Genomic DNA, 17072 nt, shown 5'->3' on the forward strand with positions numbered 1-17072 from the left:
CATTTTATTTCTTGGAATACTGATTTTTTTTCCTGGTATTTCTAGTTGCCTTCCTTTGCATTTTCTATCTTTGTCTCTGTCTTAAATTGTTCCAAATTCTCAAGAAGTGTATCAGATCTCCGGCATTTCATCTTTTCCTTGGGTGGCTCCTTCTGAAATGTCATTTTTTTTTTAAGAATTTTATTTATTTATTTGACATAGAGAGATCACAAGTAGGCAGAGAGGCAGGCAGAGAGAGAGGAAGGGAAGCAGGCCCCTGCTGAGCAGAGAGCCCGATGTGGGACTCGATCCCAGGACCCTGAGATCATGACCTGAGCCGAAGGCAGTGGTTTAACCCACTGAGCCACCCAGGCGCCCCTGAAATGTCATTTTTTTTTAAAAGATTTTTTTTATTAATTTATTTGACAGAGAGAAAGATCACAAGTAGGCGGAGAGTCAGGCAGAGAGAGAGGAGGAAGCAGGCTCCCGCTGAGCAAAGAGCCCGATGCGGGGCTCGATCCCAGGACACTGGGATCATGACCTGAGCCGAAGGCAGCGGCTTAATCCACTGAGCCACCCAGGCACCCCCTGAAATGTCATTTTTAACTCTTCTGAGGAGAGACTAGGGCTGTGGCACAGCAGCCATCTAGGGACCTCCCTTCATTTTTCTTTAGCTTGGAGCCCTCTCTTGGATCCCATTGTCTTCCCCTTCTTGATTCATTGTGGTAACATACTTAAGTAACTTCATAAGAAGTTACAAGAGAGAAGTAAAATGATTTCTTGCATATGTGAAGATGTCTTCTACCCTCTCTTGCCTAGTAGTTTGCCTGAGTAGAGAATGCTAGGTTAGAAATCATTGTCCCTCAGAATTGCTCTGTTGTCTTCTGTTATCCAAGTTGCTCTGTTGTCTTCTGTTATCCAAGTTGCTGATGAGAAATCAGATAGTCTTTTATTCATTTGTAGGTGAGCTGTTTCTGTTTATTTCATTCTATAAGTTTTAAGGATTTCCTTTTTTCTTGACATTTATTTAGTGTTCTAAAATTTCACAATGACATATCAAAGTGTGAGGATTTTTCTCACCAGTCATTCTTTGTGCAGGGTACTCACTTGGCCATTTTGAGACTGTTATATCATAGTGGTGGGGAGTTCTCTTATTTCTTTAAAAAAAACTCATTTAAAAATTTTTAATAATAAAATACTTCAAACTTGTATATCGCTGTCATGAATTAACAGATGTTAACATTTTATTATTTTTGCTTCATTTCCATCTATATCTATCCAAAATATCAAAGATACAGCTAACACATCAAGATTAAACCTTACCTTTCCTCAGAAGTAACCTGGAGTTAGTGTGTCTCATTCCTCTGGGCAATTTTCTGCTATTGCTTATAATGTAGCAATAAACCATAAAATTAAAGACAATGTTTTGATGTTTTATATAAATAATGCCACTTTGTTTCTGTATCTTTATAACTTTATGCTTTTTTTACTTCTTTTTAAAAAGATTTTATGTATTTATTTGACAGAGAGACAGCGAGAGAGGGAACACAAGCGGGGGGTGGGGGGTGGGAGGAGGAGAAGCAGGCCCTCCCGCTGAGAGGGAAGCCTGACTCGGGGTGTGATCCCAGGACCCTGGGATCCTGACCTGAGCCAAAGGCAGATGCTTAACTGACTAAGCTACCCAGGCGCCCCTGTTTTTTTCTATTTCTTATGTTTTTGAGATTTATACATGTTAACATGCAGAAATCTAGTTCATTCATTTCAGCTCCCCATAGTATTCATTATGTATCAGTTAGGAAGGCCTTTATTTTTATATAATCTTTATTTTATTTATAGGTCTTTATTTCTTCTTCTTCTTCTTCTTCTTTTTTAAGTAGGCTTCACACCCTGTATGGAGCCTAACACAGGGCCTGAATTCAGAACCCCAAGATCAAGATCTGAGGTGAGATCAAGAGTTGTATGTTTAATTGACTGAGCCACCCAGGCATCCCTGGAAAGGTCTTTAGCTAAAAGCAACATAAAACTTGGCTAGCAATTTAAATATACAAAGTAGATTTCTTTTCATGTAATAGGAAGCCCAGAGATAAACAGTCTGGAGCTCAGTGACATTATCAGGAACCAAGATTTTTTCTAGGCTTCTGCTTTGTCCTCAGCCTGAGCCTTAGCTCTTCATACTTGTCACCTTATTGTTGCAAGAGGACTGCTTCATGTAGAAGTCTCACATCCAAGGTCTGTGCAGGAAAGTAGGGAGGGTAATTGGCCAAACGTGCATTCCAGAAGGGCCTGTCACTTTTTATTAGGGAAATTAAAGCTTTCCTGGAAGTCCTACTGAATGGACTTCCACTTAAATCTCACTGGCTTGCTGGGGTACATGACTACTTCTAAGATCAGTTACTGGTCAAAGGCCATATGATTACCATGGATTATTTAGACAGATCTAATTCATGCCTGGAGTTGGGGAAGGTGTCTACAGCATGAAGGGCCATGTGTCTCTACTTGAACAGAACAGGCTAGACAAGGAGGGAATTGGTGTTGGAAAGTGTAGCAAACACTGTTTCATGACCACTCAGTGCCCATTCCCCCTGTTTTCCTTACAACAGAACCCAATCTTTTTTTTCAAATGTGTTATTTTTTTGGAGGGAGGCAGTTTAGTACTTTATTTATTTGCACGCATCCCTGCACGTGTGCAAGATAGAGAGAGTGTGCAAGTGGGGGAGGGAAAGAGGGAGAGGGAGAAGCAGACTCCCTGCTCAGCCCCAACATGGGGCTCGGTCCCTGAGATCGTGACCTGAGCTGAAGGCAGATGCTTAACTGACTGAACCACCCAGGCACCCCCAGAACCCAATCTTATTTGCCCAGTAAATACAGTCGCAGAGTCTTTTGTCCTATGACACAGGTGTGGTTTTGAGTAACAGAAAAGTTAACTATAGTATTTAAACAAATAGTGTTTTAACTGTTCTCCTTAACAAGAAACCCAAGTGTGGGCTGTCCAGTGCTGTAGAGTGACTCAGTGAAGACATTAAAGATCCAGGATTCTTCCTCCCCTTGTATTCACAGTTAGCATGTAGCCTCCATTTCCATGATGACAAGAGGGCTGCTGCACTTCCAGGCATCGAGTCTATGCTCATCTCGACAGAGGTGAGATAGTTAGCCAGTTTTGGTATAAGTATATTCCAAATATTGCATGGGACTTATACTAAAAACCATTAATTGTATATATAAAACTCAGATTTAACTGGGAAAACTCTATCTTTATTTGCTAAATCTGGCAACTTTATCCAGGAAGGCAGAGGAAGGAAAAATGGAGATGCTTTCTTCTGCAGAGGCTTCATCCAGGAAGGGAACCTTCTCCTAGGTTCTTTCTCTTTAGAGATTGCTCTGTCTCTTTAGAGATACCTCTTCAGAGATTGCTGAGGGGCATTTGGAGGAAGTGATTATTTTTAGTCAGCCACATTGCTGTCCTGAATAAAATCAGAGCAGAAAGGGGGATGGACATCTAGCAGTTTCCTCTACAGGTGTCTTACAACCCCCGTCTCCCTGACAAATCCTCATCTCTCCAAATAGTTACATCCAATGTAGAAATTCAAAGTATTTGATTTCCCATATGGCACTGACACTGAGCAGTGGGAATGAATACCTGAACACCAGCCACAAACAGCAACATATGCATAATAATACACAGTGGTGGGATACCAAGCCTGCTTATATCCCAGTTTTGGGTTATATATTCATTTTTATTTATTATGACTGCATAAATGTCACTGCATATGTTGCTCACATTTGAGTTACATAGTGTTCAATGGTCACTTTTCCTTTCCATGACTCTTTATTCTTGGAAAAATCTTAGTATCCTCTCAAAACAGTGAAACACATCCAGATAATTGATCAGTTTCAGGTTTTTCTCTGAGAACCCGTGCAGAGCCTGATCTAAGATGAAACCACTGCTCTCTGGATTGCTATACAGCTTCTTTCCAGGGCCTCCTGTGCTTGTCTTTTGTGGTGAATCCCATTTTCTAGATGCTCTATTCCTTCCTTAGATGCTCTTCCATCTTGCTGGAGTTCTTCCTTCAACCACTTCCTGAACAAAGTGCATAAGCAGTAAAATTTTAAGACTTGTCTAAAAATACTTTTTCTACCCTCACATTTGATATTTTAGTTAGGACTAGAAATCAAGGTTGGAAATAATTTTTTCTCACTTTTGGAGGCATAACTCCACTGTCTTACAGCTTTCATTGTGTCTGGATGCCAGTTATCACATCTGATTCTTTGTAGGTGACTTATTTCCTTCTTCTGGAAGGGTTTGTTTGTTTGTTTTTTTAAATAAAGTTTATTTATTTATTTGACAGATCACAAGTAGGCAGAGAGTCAGGCAGAGAGAGAGGAGGAAGCAGGCTCCCTGCTGAGCAGAGAGCCTGATGTGGGGCTCTATCCCAGAACCCTGGGATCATGACCTGAGCTGAAGGCAGAGGGTTAACCCACTGAGCCACCCAGGCTTCCCTTCTGGAAGGTTTTTAAGGTCTTCTCTTTATATGTAATATTCTAACACTTTGTAATGTCACTTGGAGTGGCTTTTGTTTTAAATTCATTTTCCTGGGCTCTCAGTAAGTTCTTTCCACCAGGAAATTCAAATCCATCAGTTTTGGGAAATATTCTTAAGTCCTTGATAATTTCCCCTCCATTATTTTTTTCTGGCTTCTCTTTGGGGACTTCTATTGCTTTGATGTTAAACCACTGGATTGGTCCTCTGAGTTCCTTGCCTTTTCCCGACTGTTTAAAAAATTACTCTTATCTGTGCTCTATTTTCTCACAAGTTTTTTCCAACTTCATATTCTAATTCTTTTACTGAAATTTTTCTTCTAACATATCTTTAATTTTCAAGAGTTCTTTCTTTTTTTTTTTTTTTTAAGATTTTATTTATTTATTTGACAGAGAGAGACACAGTGAGAGAAGGAATACAAGCAGGGGGAATGGGAGAGGGAGAAGCAGGCTTCCCCCCTGCCGAGCAGGGAGCCTGATATGGGGCTCGATCCCTGGACGCTGGGATCATGTTCTGAGCTGAAGGCAGAGGCTTAACCCACTGAGCCACCCAGGCGCCCCCAAGAGTTATTTCTTATTCTTTAAAAGTCCCAGGTTTGTAGATTCTACTTTTCTTTTTGTCATGAATACAAGGTCTTTTCTAGTCTACTCAGATATGTGAATTATATGCTTTTTAAATGGTTCTTTGGCTGCCGACATTGTTCCTGTTTCCTTGGACTTCCTCTCCTCCTGCTTGTTTTGGTCTCTGTCATTCTGGCGATTCTTGGCTGGCCATGACTTTGGAGTGGAGCTGCCCAATAACAGTTTGATAGGCTGGACTTACTGAATGATAGACTCATGGTGGGCAGTTGGGTGGAGACTTGACCATTTGTTAGAGGTCCCCAAAATGTCTCTATCTGTAAATCCTCCAGTCTCCCACGTGGAGTGTGTAAACCTCATTAGTGTTCTAGGAGTCAAGTAGGCAGAGGGCTGAGTGGCTAACTGCCCTTGCTTAATTCCTCTCCCTACCCCTCAATGAAATGACTCCTTCTTGTCGTTAGTTATCCAGAGGTCTTCGGGTTTAACCCCTCCATATTCTAGAAGGAGGCGCATTCTAAGAGACTGGAGCCTAGGAAAGAGGATCTGAGGGTTAAATGGACTCCTTAGGAAGATTTTCAACAAACTCTTCTGCTTTTAGTCCGACCCTGTATTCTGGTCTTTAGATATATCTACTGCCTCCAATTTCCTTTTTTTCTACTTTTGAAAACCATTTTGTATCAGTTAGAGACTATCTAATCCTTGAAGATTCAGATAAAACATTTTTTTAAAAACTGTCTTCTCTTGGTGTTTATCTTTCCTTTCACGGTGGGAAAAAAAAATTCCGACACAAAAAAATAGAAAAAAATGATAATCGTTTTGTACCTATAATCCAGCTTCAGAAATTATCCATGAGACATGGGAAAGGCTGCTTGTAATGACTTACCCATAAATTTTTCAGTTAATGGTTATTGGTTAGTTGAGGTTTTCTTTTTTTTTTTTTTTAAAGATTTTATTTATTTATTTGACAGAGAGAAATCACAAGTAGATGGAGAGGCAGGCAGAGAGAGAGGGAAGCAGGCTCCCTGCTGAGCAGAGAGCCCGATATGGGACTCGATCCCAGGACCCTGAGATCATGACCCGAGCTGAAGGCAGCGGCTTAACCCACTGAGCCACCCAGGCGCCCCTAGTTGAGGTTTTCTAATTCTTTTTTTTCCCTTTATTTTTAATATTTATTTATTTATTTATTTATTTTTATTATGTTATGTTAATCACCATAAAATACATAATCAGTTTCTGATGCAGTGTTCCAGGATTCATTGTTTATGTACAACCTCCAGTGCTCCATATAATATGAGCCCTCCTTAATACCCACCACAAGGCTCACCCATCCCCCCCACTCCCTCCCCTCTAAAACCCTCAGTTTGTTTCTCAGAGTCCACAGTCTCTTGTGCTTTGCCCCAATTCACTTTTCCTTTCCTTCTCCTAATGTCCTCCATGTTATCTCCTATGTTCTAATTCTTTTAAAGTCAATTTTGGTCACTTCTATTATTTTCCTAATAAAATATCCATTTATCAGCCTCATGGCTAAGAACTTAAATTCCAGAAACAGATTGTCTGGGTCTGAATCTCTGTTCCTCCATTTGGCAGTCAGTTAAGCTCTTGTGCCTCAGTTTACTCACCTGTAAAATGAGTAATGGGCACCTGGGTGGCTCAGTTACTAAGTGTCTGCTTTCAGCTCTGGTCATGATCCCAGGGTCCTAGGATCAAGCCCCGGTTTGGGCTCCCTGCTCCACAGGAAGCCTGCTTCTCCCTCTCCCACTCCCCCTGCTGTGTTCCCTCTCTTGCTGTGTCTCTCTCTGTCAAATAAATAAATAAAATCTTAAAAAAAAAAAAAAAGAAGTCACACATGCAGAGCATTTAAAGTAGTTCCTGGCACATAGAAATGGTAATTATTATTATTGCCCAAACTAAAATGTATTGGCATGAAGTTTTTCATGGCATTCACTTTTAATTTTTAAATTCTCTACTATGTTTTTAGTTATGTTGCTTTTTTAATCCCAATATTGTTTACTTATGAACATTCTTTTCTGCTTGATTAGCTTTGCACAGTTTGCCTATTTTAAGAATCTTTTCAAATAATTGCCTTTGGGTTTGTTAACCATCTATTCTCATTTCTATTTCATTTTTTTTATTTTATAGTTACATTTTCTACTTTCTTTAGCTTTTCTCTTGTTTCACCGCCCCCCCTCGCCAGGTTCTTCAGTTGAATGCTTATCACATTTATTTTTCTTCTTTCCTCCCTCCCTCCACTCCTTCCTTCTCTGTTTTCTCAAAATATATTGCAACCCATAAGTTTCAATATTTTGTAGTTGTACTTGTTGAGTTCTAAATATTTAATAATTTCTATGTGGTTTCCTGTTAAACCCATGAGTAGAAATTACTTTTAGTTTCTAAAGTTATATGTGTATATACATATATTTATATACATTTATTATATATATATGAATATCTTACATCTTACATACCCACACACACATATATATGTATATATACATCCTTACTGTGGGAGTATGATACAGTTTCCTTGAAATTTACTAAGTCTTACCTGTGATCTAGATATGTGCTTTCTATAAGTGTTCAATTTATACTTGAAAAAGAGATCTGTTCTCTATTTGTTAGAGATAGTATTTGAGCTTCTTCAATTTGTTTACAATTTGTTCTTTTGCCTTAATTTTTTCATCTGCTTTAGGGTCTCCTACTATGGGTGTGGATTTGGCCATTTCCACTAAAAATCCTACCTTTTTGTGTTGTATATGTATTGAGACTGTGTTCATCTTTCATAGTGATGAAGGTGGAAGAAGAGAAGACTGGGGTAGGGAAGCTGGACCCTGCTAACTACAGGAGGAGATGTCAGGATCAGGAAGGTAAGGTCATCTTGAGAACTTGATGCAAATCCTAGGATGGTCTGCCAGTTTCTTTTATTTATTTATTTATTTATTTATTTGACAGAGAGAGAGAGAGATCATAAGTAGGCAAAGAGGCAGGCAAAGAGAGAGAGAGGAGAAAGCTGGCTCCCCGCTGAGCACAGAGCCGGATGTGGGGCTCGATCCCAGGACTCTGGGATCCTGACCTGAGCCGAAGGCAGAGGCTTTAACCCACTGAGCCACCCAGGCGCCCCAAGTCTGCCAGTTTCTTAAATATCCTTATAACACCCCTCCAGTGGGAAGATCTAGAGAGCTGGTCCCTTTCCCTGGCCCACCCATGGTGTCTTCTCTGGACCCAATGGCACCAGGCTACGTCTTAAAGAGACCACATCATGGGGCCGAAGACAGGAAACTGGCACTTTGTTTCTGTGAATTAGGGCATAGCATCCCCAACACAAAATTAAACTTACCTAATTTTACAATATCTACAAACTATACAAGATGCCACCATTACACAGATTCTAAAAATAGCAGCTCAAACTACTGCAAGAAGATATTGAATGGGGGTATCTATTGTCCAAAAATTGCTGATGCAGAGGTATTAAGTTCCTACACTCTACAGAGAAGCAACCACAGGGCTTATGAAGAGGCAACCAGACAGGCCACTGCCCTGCCACTGTCCCAGCCCCACTTGGAGGGAAACACCAATCTCGCTGCCCAGCTAGATGCTTGCTGAGAGCTGTAGAATGTGTAGACCCATTCTGGAGCTGTCAATGGAGAAGAATGCAGCTGAGGAGTTCCTAGGAGAACTTGGCACAAGTCCTGAGCCAAACTGCAAGATGTTCACAGTGAGTGGAGAGGTCCTGCAGAGTGAAGGAGGAAGCTTGGGAGAGGGCTAGCCATTCTGCACAGTTCACCAGCTACACAACGACACTCTGATGATTATGATGGAAGCCAGGGGAAAAAAGGGGACAAGTTAGATCCAGGGAAAAAAGTATAATACTTTCCTGATAGCTATCTTCCCTGATTTCTCCAATAAGTATATTCTTCATATGTGTAGCCCTTACAATTTTCTAATCAAGTTCCCATATACCATCTCATTCTGTCTTCTCAAAAACCTTGCCCAGATAGTAGAGAAGGTATTTCATTTCCACCTTACAGGTAAGGACACTGAGTTCTTGAGAGGCAGATGTCCATGGCCGTGGAGCAAGTGATGAACAAGCCAGGGAGCATCCAAGGCAGGTGACTCTTGGCAGAGGCCTTTCTGATATACCAGCTGTTTCTCATTTCTGTTCCTGACCTCAACAGTGGAAACTAGGAATTCATCTGCTAAGCCCTTAGATTAAAACTACTTACCTCTTACTGGTGTCCATGGATTACTCAAATTACAGCTTGCTTAAGAAATGTTAGAACTGAGCAAGGGAAGTCATGCCATACTGGAGGGAGATGGGGGAAGGAAGGAGGAGCACCAATCATTCTGATATTGGTCCACTAGAAAGTAAGGCTGTACTTCATAAAAATCTCCACCTCACATTCTTGGTTACAGCCAAGAAAGACTGGAGGTTCAAAAGAGTGAGCAGTGAGGTATGCTGGGGTGAGCTGGGCTCTAAAAAGATTTGGACACTGACATCCTGGCAAACTCACTTTCCCATACCTATGAATGATTCAGAGTCTTTTCACCAGAGTAGACACTCAACCTATCTTGAAAGGGCTTAGTTAGATATGCTTCTCCAAGGTTCAGCTTGATGTGGTTTCTGTGTGACATCTGTAGTCAATGGATGCCCAGACATTAGGATCTACATTTCAGGAGTTTGGGCCAAGAGGCAGACCTCCCCTCCAAAGAAAATAAAATCAAGTTAAGGTAGATCTTGATGTAAGAACACAGAGTTTAATTTCCTGTTCTACAGCAGCTTTAAAATCTCATTTGCCATCCATGGGCTTCAAAAATACAGTAGTCCCCCACTTACCTGTGATTTCACTCTCTTCAGTTTTAGTTACCCATATTCAATCAAGGTCTGGAAGCAGATTGTTTTTCTGACACAACATCTGAAGGTCAGTAGTAGCCCAACACTATGTCACAGTTCCTCTGTCATTTATCTTACCTCATCTCATCACATAGACATTTTATCATCTCATATCATTACAAGTAAAAAGGTGAATACAGTACAATAGGATATCTTGAGAGAGAGAGAGCTCATTCACATAACTTTTATTATAAATATTATTATAATTATTCTATTTTATTATTACTTATTATTGTTAATCTCTTACTGTGCCTAATTTATAAATTAAATTTGATCATCGGTACGTATGTGCAGGAAAAAGCATGGTATATGTAGAGTTCAGTGCTATGTGCACTTTCAGGCATCCTCTAGGGAACCTGAAACATATCCTCTTTGGAAAGGAGGAACTACAATAATATTTTTTGGCCATCCTGCTCTTTGGAAAATCATCACCATGGAATTCCAGACTCCAAGTTATCCTAAAAGAGTGGTTCCCAAACATTTTTGCTGCAGTTCACATAAGCAGAGAAAAAAAATCTTCCCACTCATATACCCCACCCATTCTCATTTCACCTCAAAAAGAAGAAAAAAAGGAAAGAGAACAAAGTGTAAAGGTCAAAAGAGGAAAGTAACAAGTATTCAGAAGAGGATGGATGAGTAGGTAAAGCACAGGGAATTTTTAGGCTGGTGAAACTATTCTGTATGATACTGTAATGGTAGGTGTAGGCATTTTTCAAAACCCATAGAACTATACAACACTAAAAGTGAAACTTCGTGTAAACAATAGACTGGAGTTAATCATAATACATCAATATTGGTTTATTAATTGTAACAAACGTCCCACCCTAATGCAAGTTGTTAATAATAGGGTAATCTATTCATAGCAATAAATGCCTACATTAAGAAAAAAGAAAGAGCCCAAGTAAACAACCTAACTTTATACCTCAAGGAACTAGAAAAAGAACAAACTAAGCCCAGAGTTAGTAGAGGGAGGAAACAACAAAGATCTGAGAAGAAATAAGTAAAATAGAGACTAAAAAGATAATAGAAAAGATCAATGAAACTAAGAACTGGTTTTTGAAAAGACAAACAAAATAGACAAATCTTGAGCTAGATTTATCAAGGGGAAAAAAGAGGATACTCAAATAAAATTAGAAATGAAAGAAAAGACATTAAAATTGAAAGCACAGAAATATAAAAGATCAAAAGAGACTACTGTGAACAATTATATGTGAACAATTTGGACAACTTAGAAGAAATGAATGAATTCCTAAAGGTACAACTTACCAAAACTAAATAATGAAGAAAAAGAAAAACTGAACAGACCAATTACTTGTAAGGAGATTGAATCAGTAATGAAAAACCTCCCAACAAAAGTTCAGGAACAGATGGCTTAACTGGCAAATTCTAACAAACATTTAAGTAAGAATTAATACCAATCCTTCTCAAACTCTTCCAAAAAATAGAAGAGAACACTTCCAATTTCATTTTATGACACTAGTATTACCTGGATATAAAAAACAGACTAGGACACTACAAGAAAAAAAATTACATACCAATATCTCTGATGACCAAAGGTGTAAAAATACTCAACAAAATATTACAAAACTAAATTCAACAATACATTAAAAGGGTCTTGCCCCATGATCAAGTAGGATTTATTTCAGGAGTGCAGGGATGGTTCAACACCTGTAAATCAATCAATGTGATATACCTCCCATTAATAAAATGAAGGATAAAGATAATATGATCATCTCAATAGATGCAGAATGTATATTTGACAAAATTCAATATCTATTCCTTATCAAAAATCTCAACAAACTGAGTCTAGAGGGAATGTACCTCAACATAACAAAGGCGATATATGACAAACCCACAGCTAACATCTTACTCAACAATGAAAAGCTGAAAGTTTTTCCTCTAAGATCAGGAAAGATATCAGGATGCCCACCCTCACCACTTTTATTCAGCATTGTTGAATAAACATTGTACTGGAAGTCCTATCCAGAGTAATTAGTCAAGAAAAAGAAATAAAAGACTTTCAAATCAGAAAGGAAGAAGTAAAACTTTCTATTTGCAGATGATGTGATATTATATATGGCAAACCCTAAAGAGTCCACCAAAAAACTGTTAGAACTAATAAATTCGGTAAAGTTACAGTTACAAAATCAATATACAAAAATTAATACAAAAGGGTACACTTCTATATACTAATAATGAACTGTCAGAAGGAGAAATTAAGAAAACAATTCTATTTATAATTGCCACAAAAAGAATGAAATAAACAGGAATAAATAAACTTAACAAGGGAGGTGAAAGACTTGTGCACTGAAAATTTTAAGACATTGATGAAAGAAATTGAAGAAGACACAAAGGAATGGAAAGGTATTCCATGCTCATGGATTGGATGAATTAATATTTTTAAAGTGTCCAGGCTACCCTAAGCAATCTACAGATTCAATCTAATTCCTATAAAAATTTCAATGATGTTTTTCACAGCAATAGAATAAATAATTCTAAAATTTTTATGGAACCATGAAGGACCTTCAATAGCCAGAGTGATCTTGCAAAAGAACAAAGCTGGAGGCATCATGCTTTCTGATTCAAAAGATATTACAAAGCTGTATTAATCAAGACAGTATAGTGTTGGTATAAAAACAGACACATAGATCAATGGAGAAGAAGAGAGAGCCCAGAAATATACCCACATTTTTAAGTTCAGGTAATTTATGATGAAGGAATCAAGAATATACAGTGGGGAAAGGATGATCTCTCTTATGAGAAAACTGGACAGCCACATGCATAAGAATAAAACTGGACCACTATCTTACACCACACACACACACACACACACACACACACACACACACACACACAATTCAAAATGGATGACAGTCTGATATACGACCTGATACAACAAAATTTCAAGAAGAAAACACAAAGTGTTTGCTCTTTGACAGTCTTGGCAATGACAGAGAAGACAAATACTGTATGATCCTATTTATATGTGGAATCTAAAGAACCAAATTCAAAGAAACAGAGAACAGATTAGTGGTTGCCAGAGGCAGGGGTTTGGAGGTGAGCAAAAGGGTGAAAGAAGTAAAAAAACCAAACTTCCAGTTATAAGATAAATAAATTCTGGGGATGGAATGTATGGCAAGGTAAGTATAGTTAGCAATCTGTATTGTATATTTGAAAGTTGCCAAGAGAGTAGATTCTAAAAGTTCTCAACACAAGAAAAAAAGTACAGCTATGTGGGGTGATGGATGTTAACTAGACTTCTTATGGCAATCATCTTGCAATATATACATCTATCAAATTAGTATGTTGTACACCTTGAACTAATACAATGTTATACCTCATTAATATATATTATATTGTATAATTGAGGTATAATTATACCTCAATAAAAATAATAGGAGATCTGTTTGTGGAGCAGGGGTCTGGTGGCGGTAGGACGGAAGACTAATTTCCTGTGTACTATATCTGCTCAATTATTCTGTATATATAAAACTAAATCTATTGATTATTTTAAAAACTGTTGACCAGTTGAAGCCAACACTGATGAAACACTGATAGCAGAATGTCCATCCTGAGACCTGAGAGAATTACAGCTACTTTTTGTGTGCAAAGACCCAGTGGGGCTTTACAGACCAACCAGGCTTCTTAGTGGAATTCGAAATTAAGGTTCTTCATGAGTCTAGTTCTTGAAAATTCTAGTATACAAAACCAGCTTTGAGAAGTCCGAGTAACTCCCTTTTCTGTTAAGTAGTTTACGTAGTCTTTCGTTACGAGTAAAAGTGGCCCTTGATGGAAATGCATACAGCCCTCCCAAAGAGGGGGGTTGGCGTTTTGGACTAAATCTGTGAGTCACTGAGGGACTCTCTCAGGCCATGTGTCATAAGCCTTATGCAGTTATTGCCATTCTGGACAAGAAAGAACAGAGTGATGGGAGTTCTGTTCATTCGAATTGAGTTCTAACTACAGCACGAAAGGTATCATTTCCAGCAACGGCTGAGTTGTTCAGAAATGGGGTTCTGTCAAACCCAAGACTTGGGGCAGTGGCCCTGGCCAGGAACTCCATGTCTTCCATTCTGCTTTGGTGGCCCTAGCTCTTTGTAGCTGGAGGATAGTAAGGAGAAATGCCCATTTTCAGTAATCTTTGCCTCCCCCCTCTTTTGTGCTCTGCCCACAGACTGCCGCTCCATCCACATTGGGCTTTCAGTCCCCAGTTACCCTCAAAGGAAAAGAGACCCACAGGGACGTCTTCCAGGCCTACAGAAGGTCTGCTGGGGCCTGCGGCCAGACAAGCCACAACAGGAACTGACTGGCGTGGGCAGCAGGGGAAGCAGCCGGAACAGCAACGTGCATCATGTCAGCAGGACCCGTGAGTTCTTGAAGGGCACATTTCAGGGGAGCCATCTGCTGGGGAGCCCAGACAGGGTGATAGATTGGGGAGATTCTCTGGAGACTCAGTGATGTCCCACTGGGGTCAGGGCTCTTACCACCTGTGCTATGCCACCCCTGAAGACCAACCTCCCTGCCCAGGGATACATTTAGCCAGTCTGAGCTCTGTCTCTCTCTGGTGACTTGGAGACCTCTGCTCTGAGCTACCCCAAGCTGTTTTCATGGCTTAATTATTTTCCTCATTTCCAAATTCTTAGGGGCCATACAGCTCTTGCCCACCACAAACATGACTTGGCAGGAGCCACTGGTGCTCCATAAACTGAATTCCACACACGTTACCTCCACCCTCTTTCCTCACCTAAGCTTGAAGGAACAGTACAGAATTGTCTAGGCACTGGCATGGTGGCTTGCAGACCCCTGGAAAGCTCTCTCCCAGACCAGCAAATCCCCTGAGGCCTTCTGCTGCTACTGCAGATATCAGTTTTGGGCTAATTAAAAATCAGTCTTTTGTTCCTTCCTGTGGAAAGAAAAGTATCAATCTTAAGAGAAGTGAAAAGACTCGAGTCCTGAGAGCCCAACTATGACATTTTATTCTTTTGAGAATTTGCTGTTTCTAGGGACATGATTTCACCTCAGCAGATCCTAAATCTACCCAATAAATTGTATTTGATTGGTCTCTATTATATATTTCTCCTGTCTTAAGCAAGGAAAAATTAGTTATTTTACTGTCTAAACCTTCAAAGGAATGTCAGAGGCAGTGACAGTGTCTCAGCGTCCCTGTAGGAAGAGATCTGACTCACACGCTCCCAAAGGCCACCTTAGTCACCCACAATCTTGCAGCTGCCCTGAACAACTGCTCTCCTTGGCATCAAGTCTACCAAGTCCTGTGGCTTTTCTAGAGTAAATGTGTCTAAGTGGGAGATGGGTTGATGGAAATCCTTTGGCGCCGTCTAGCATAAGAGATGAGTGCTGATGAAACCATGCATGTGCACACGGACCAGCTCAGGGCTGGGAACATCAGAGACCCAAAGGAGAGCCAGCCTTTTGGGAAGAGTTCCTGCTCCCCATGTTAGATCTGAATGCCTCATCCTCCCCTTCTGAGGCATTCTCCTATAACCCTACCACCTCCCCCACATTTAGGGATGAGGTCCCCTTGTAAAATTGAGTATGCTGGGTCCCTCCTGAGGCAGAGAAGAAACAAATAACATGGTAGGTGTGTGGTAGACACTTAATAGATGTTGGCTTAACTAATACACATTAATCCAATATGAGAGTGAAGATCCCAGATCTTTTTCCTCTGCAAGAGGATATTGGTTCGGTTTGGCTATGTTCATTGGCATCAAGGGCTTATGAGATCCTTCTGGTGGGAGGGGTGTGAAAAATCATTAAGATGTTCTACTTGCCTGGTCACTACTAAACTCTGGGGTCACTAAAAGATCAAAACTGCCTCAAGATGAGCAGTAAAGGAGAGAAAGGCTGTTTTCCAGCCAGGCATTTAAGCCTCATATTGAGCCTCATTCCAAGGCCTTAGGATCAAGGATATATTTCCTGTGGCCTTCCATTCTCATTTCTGATGAGGAAGGAGAAAGGGTTGGGACAGAACACATATTTGTCTCTAAAGCATCTCCTCCATGAAGGGTTCCTGAAACGGGCAATTTCCAGCGTAAGTGCAAGGACAGTTGGGGTTCTTTTAGACTTTGAAGCTTTGAAACGGGGTAGCTTCCTTGCCTTTGTGTACCTATAAATTTGTGTCTTGGAAGGATACAACTTGGAGAGAGAAGGGGGAAAGGAAGACAGAAGAGGAGAAAGAATGAGGATCATTCTAGACCTTATATGCCCCCTTTGGGGTGAGGGGCAGGCAGGAAAGCAAATTAAAATGTATGTCCCAAAAGAATCATGTATTTTCTCTCTCTTCTTGTCCTTTGACACTTTAAAACCTGGATCTTCTGGAATTATCAACATATACAACATCCCCTCGTCAGCCATGAGGGCTATTCTAAAAACAAACAAAAAATCCCATTAGAAGAGAATCCTGAGTTAGTGACCTTAAGACCTTGAGGGGTAATTGGGGTTGAGGGTCCAAGTTTGCAAGTAAACTAGTGAAAGTCCTAATAAATGGAAAATTTTCATAAACCATGCACCAACCAAGTTTACCTTATTCCTGGAGAATTAGCTAAAGTGGATTCCAGTCTCTCTGGCCTCATCCTAGGGGACGTCCATGTCTTTGCTGAAATTGCTGTGCATTCCCAGGAGCTGCTAATCTCAGCCTCACCCTGGCTCCAAGTCTTTTCCCTGTGTCATATATATATATATGTATGTATACATATATATATATATATATTTTTTTTTTTTTTTTAAGATTTAATTTGTTTGACACAGAGAGAGCACAAGCAGGGGTGAGAGGCAGAGGGAGAGGGAGAAGCACACTTCCTGCTCAGCAGGGAGACCGATGCAGGGCTCAATCCCAGGACCCTGGGATCATGACTGAGGTGAAGGCAGACACTTAACTGACTGAGCCATCCAGGGCCCCCATCTCCCTGTGTTTCATGTCCTATACCTGTCCTCTGCCTTCACCTCCTGGCCAGCTCAGGCATGCAGTTCAGACCTTCTTTGGTTTCCCCAGAATTGGTCGCATATAGCATACACGTTGAATGGCAGGCTTTGCCAGAGGTTCAGAACTAAGTTTAATGTCGTAGAGATACAC

General features: G+C 40.2%; 1 protein-coding gene across 7 annotated transcripts in view; it reads left to right on the forward strand.

Moving 5' to 3' along the window:
• Positions 1 to 17072, forward strand: part of SLC4A5 (solute carrier family 4 member 5) — a 108896-nt gene that overhangs the window by 16893 nt on the left and 74931 nt on the right. For 5 of the 7 annotated variants that reach the window (XM_082743936.1, XM_082743935.1, XM_082743941.1 and 2 more), the window contains 2 exons: positions 7878 to 7958; positions 14157 to 14348. In XM_082743936.1, the coding sequence (XP_082600062.1) occupies positions 7878 to 7958; positions 14157 to 14348 (273 nt within the window). Of the gene's footprint in view, positions 1 to 1853; positions 1922 to 7877; positions 7959 to 14156; positions 14349 to 17072 lie in introns of those variants that run through there. The other 2 variants (XM_082743939.1, XM_082743938.1) reach the window with 2 other exon arrangements.

Source organism: Mustela nivalis (genome assembly GCF_964662115.1).
Source record: "Mustela nivalis genome assembly, chromosome: 8".
In the NCBI taxonomy this organism is placed as follows: Eukaryota; Metazoa; Chordata; class Mammalia; order Carnivora; family Mustelidae; genus Mustela; species Mustela nivalis.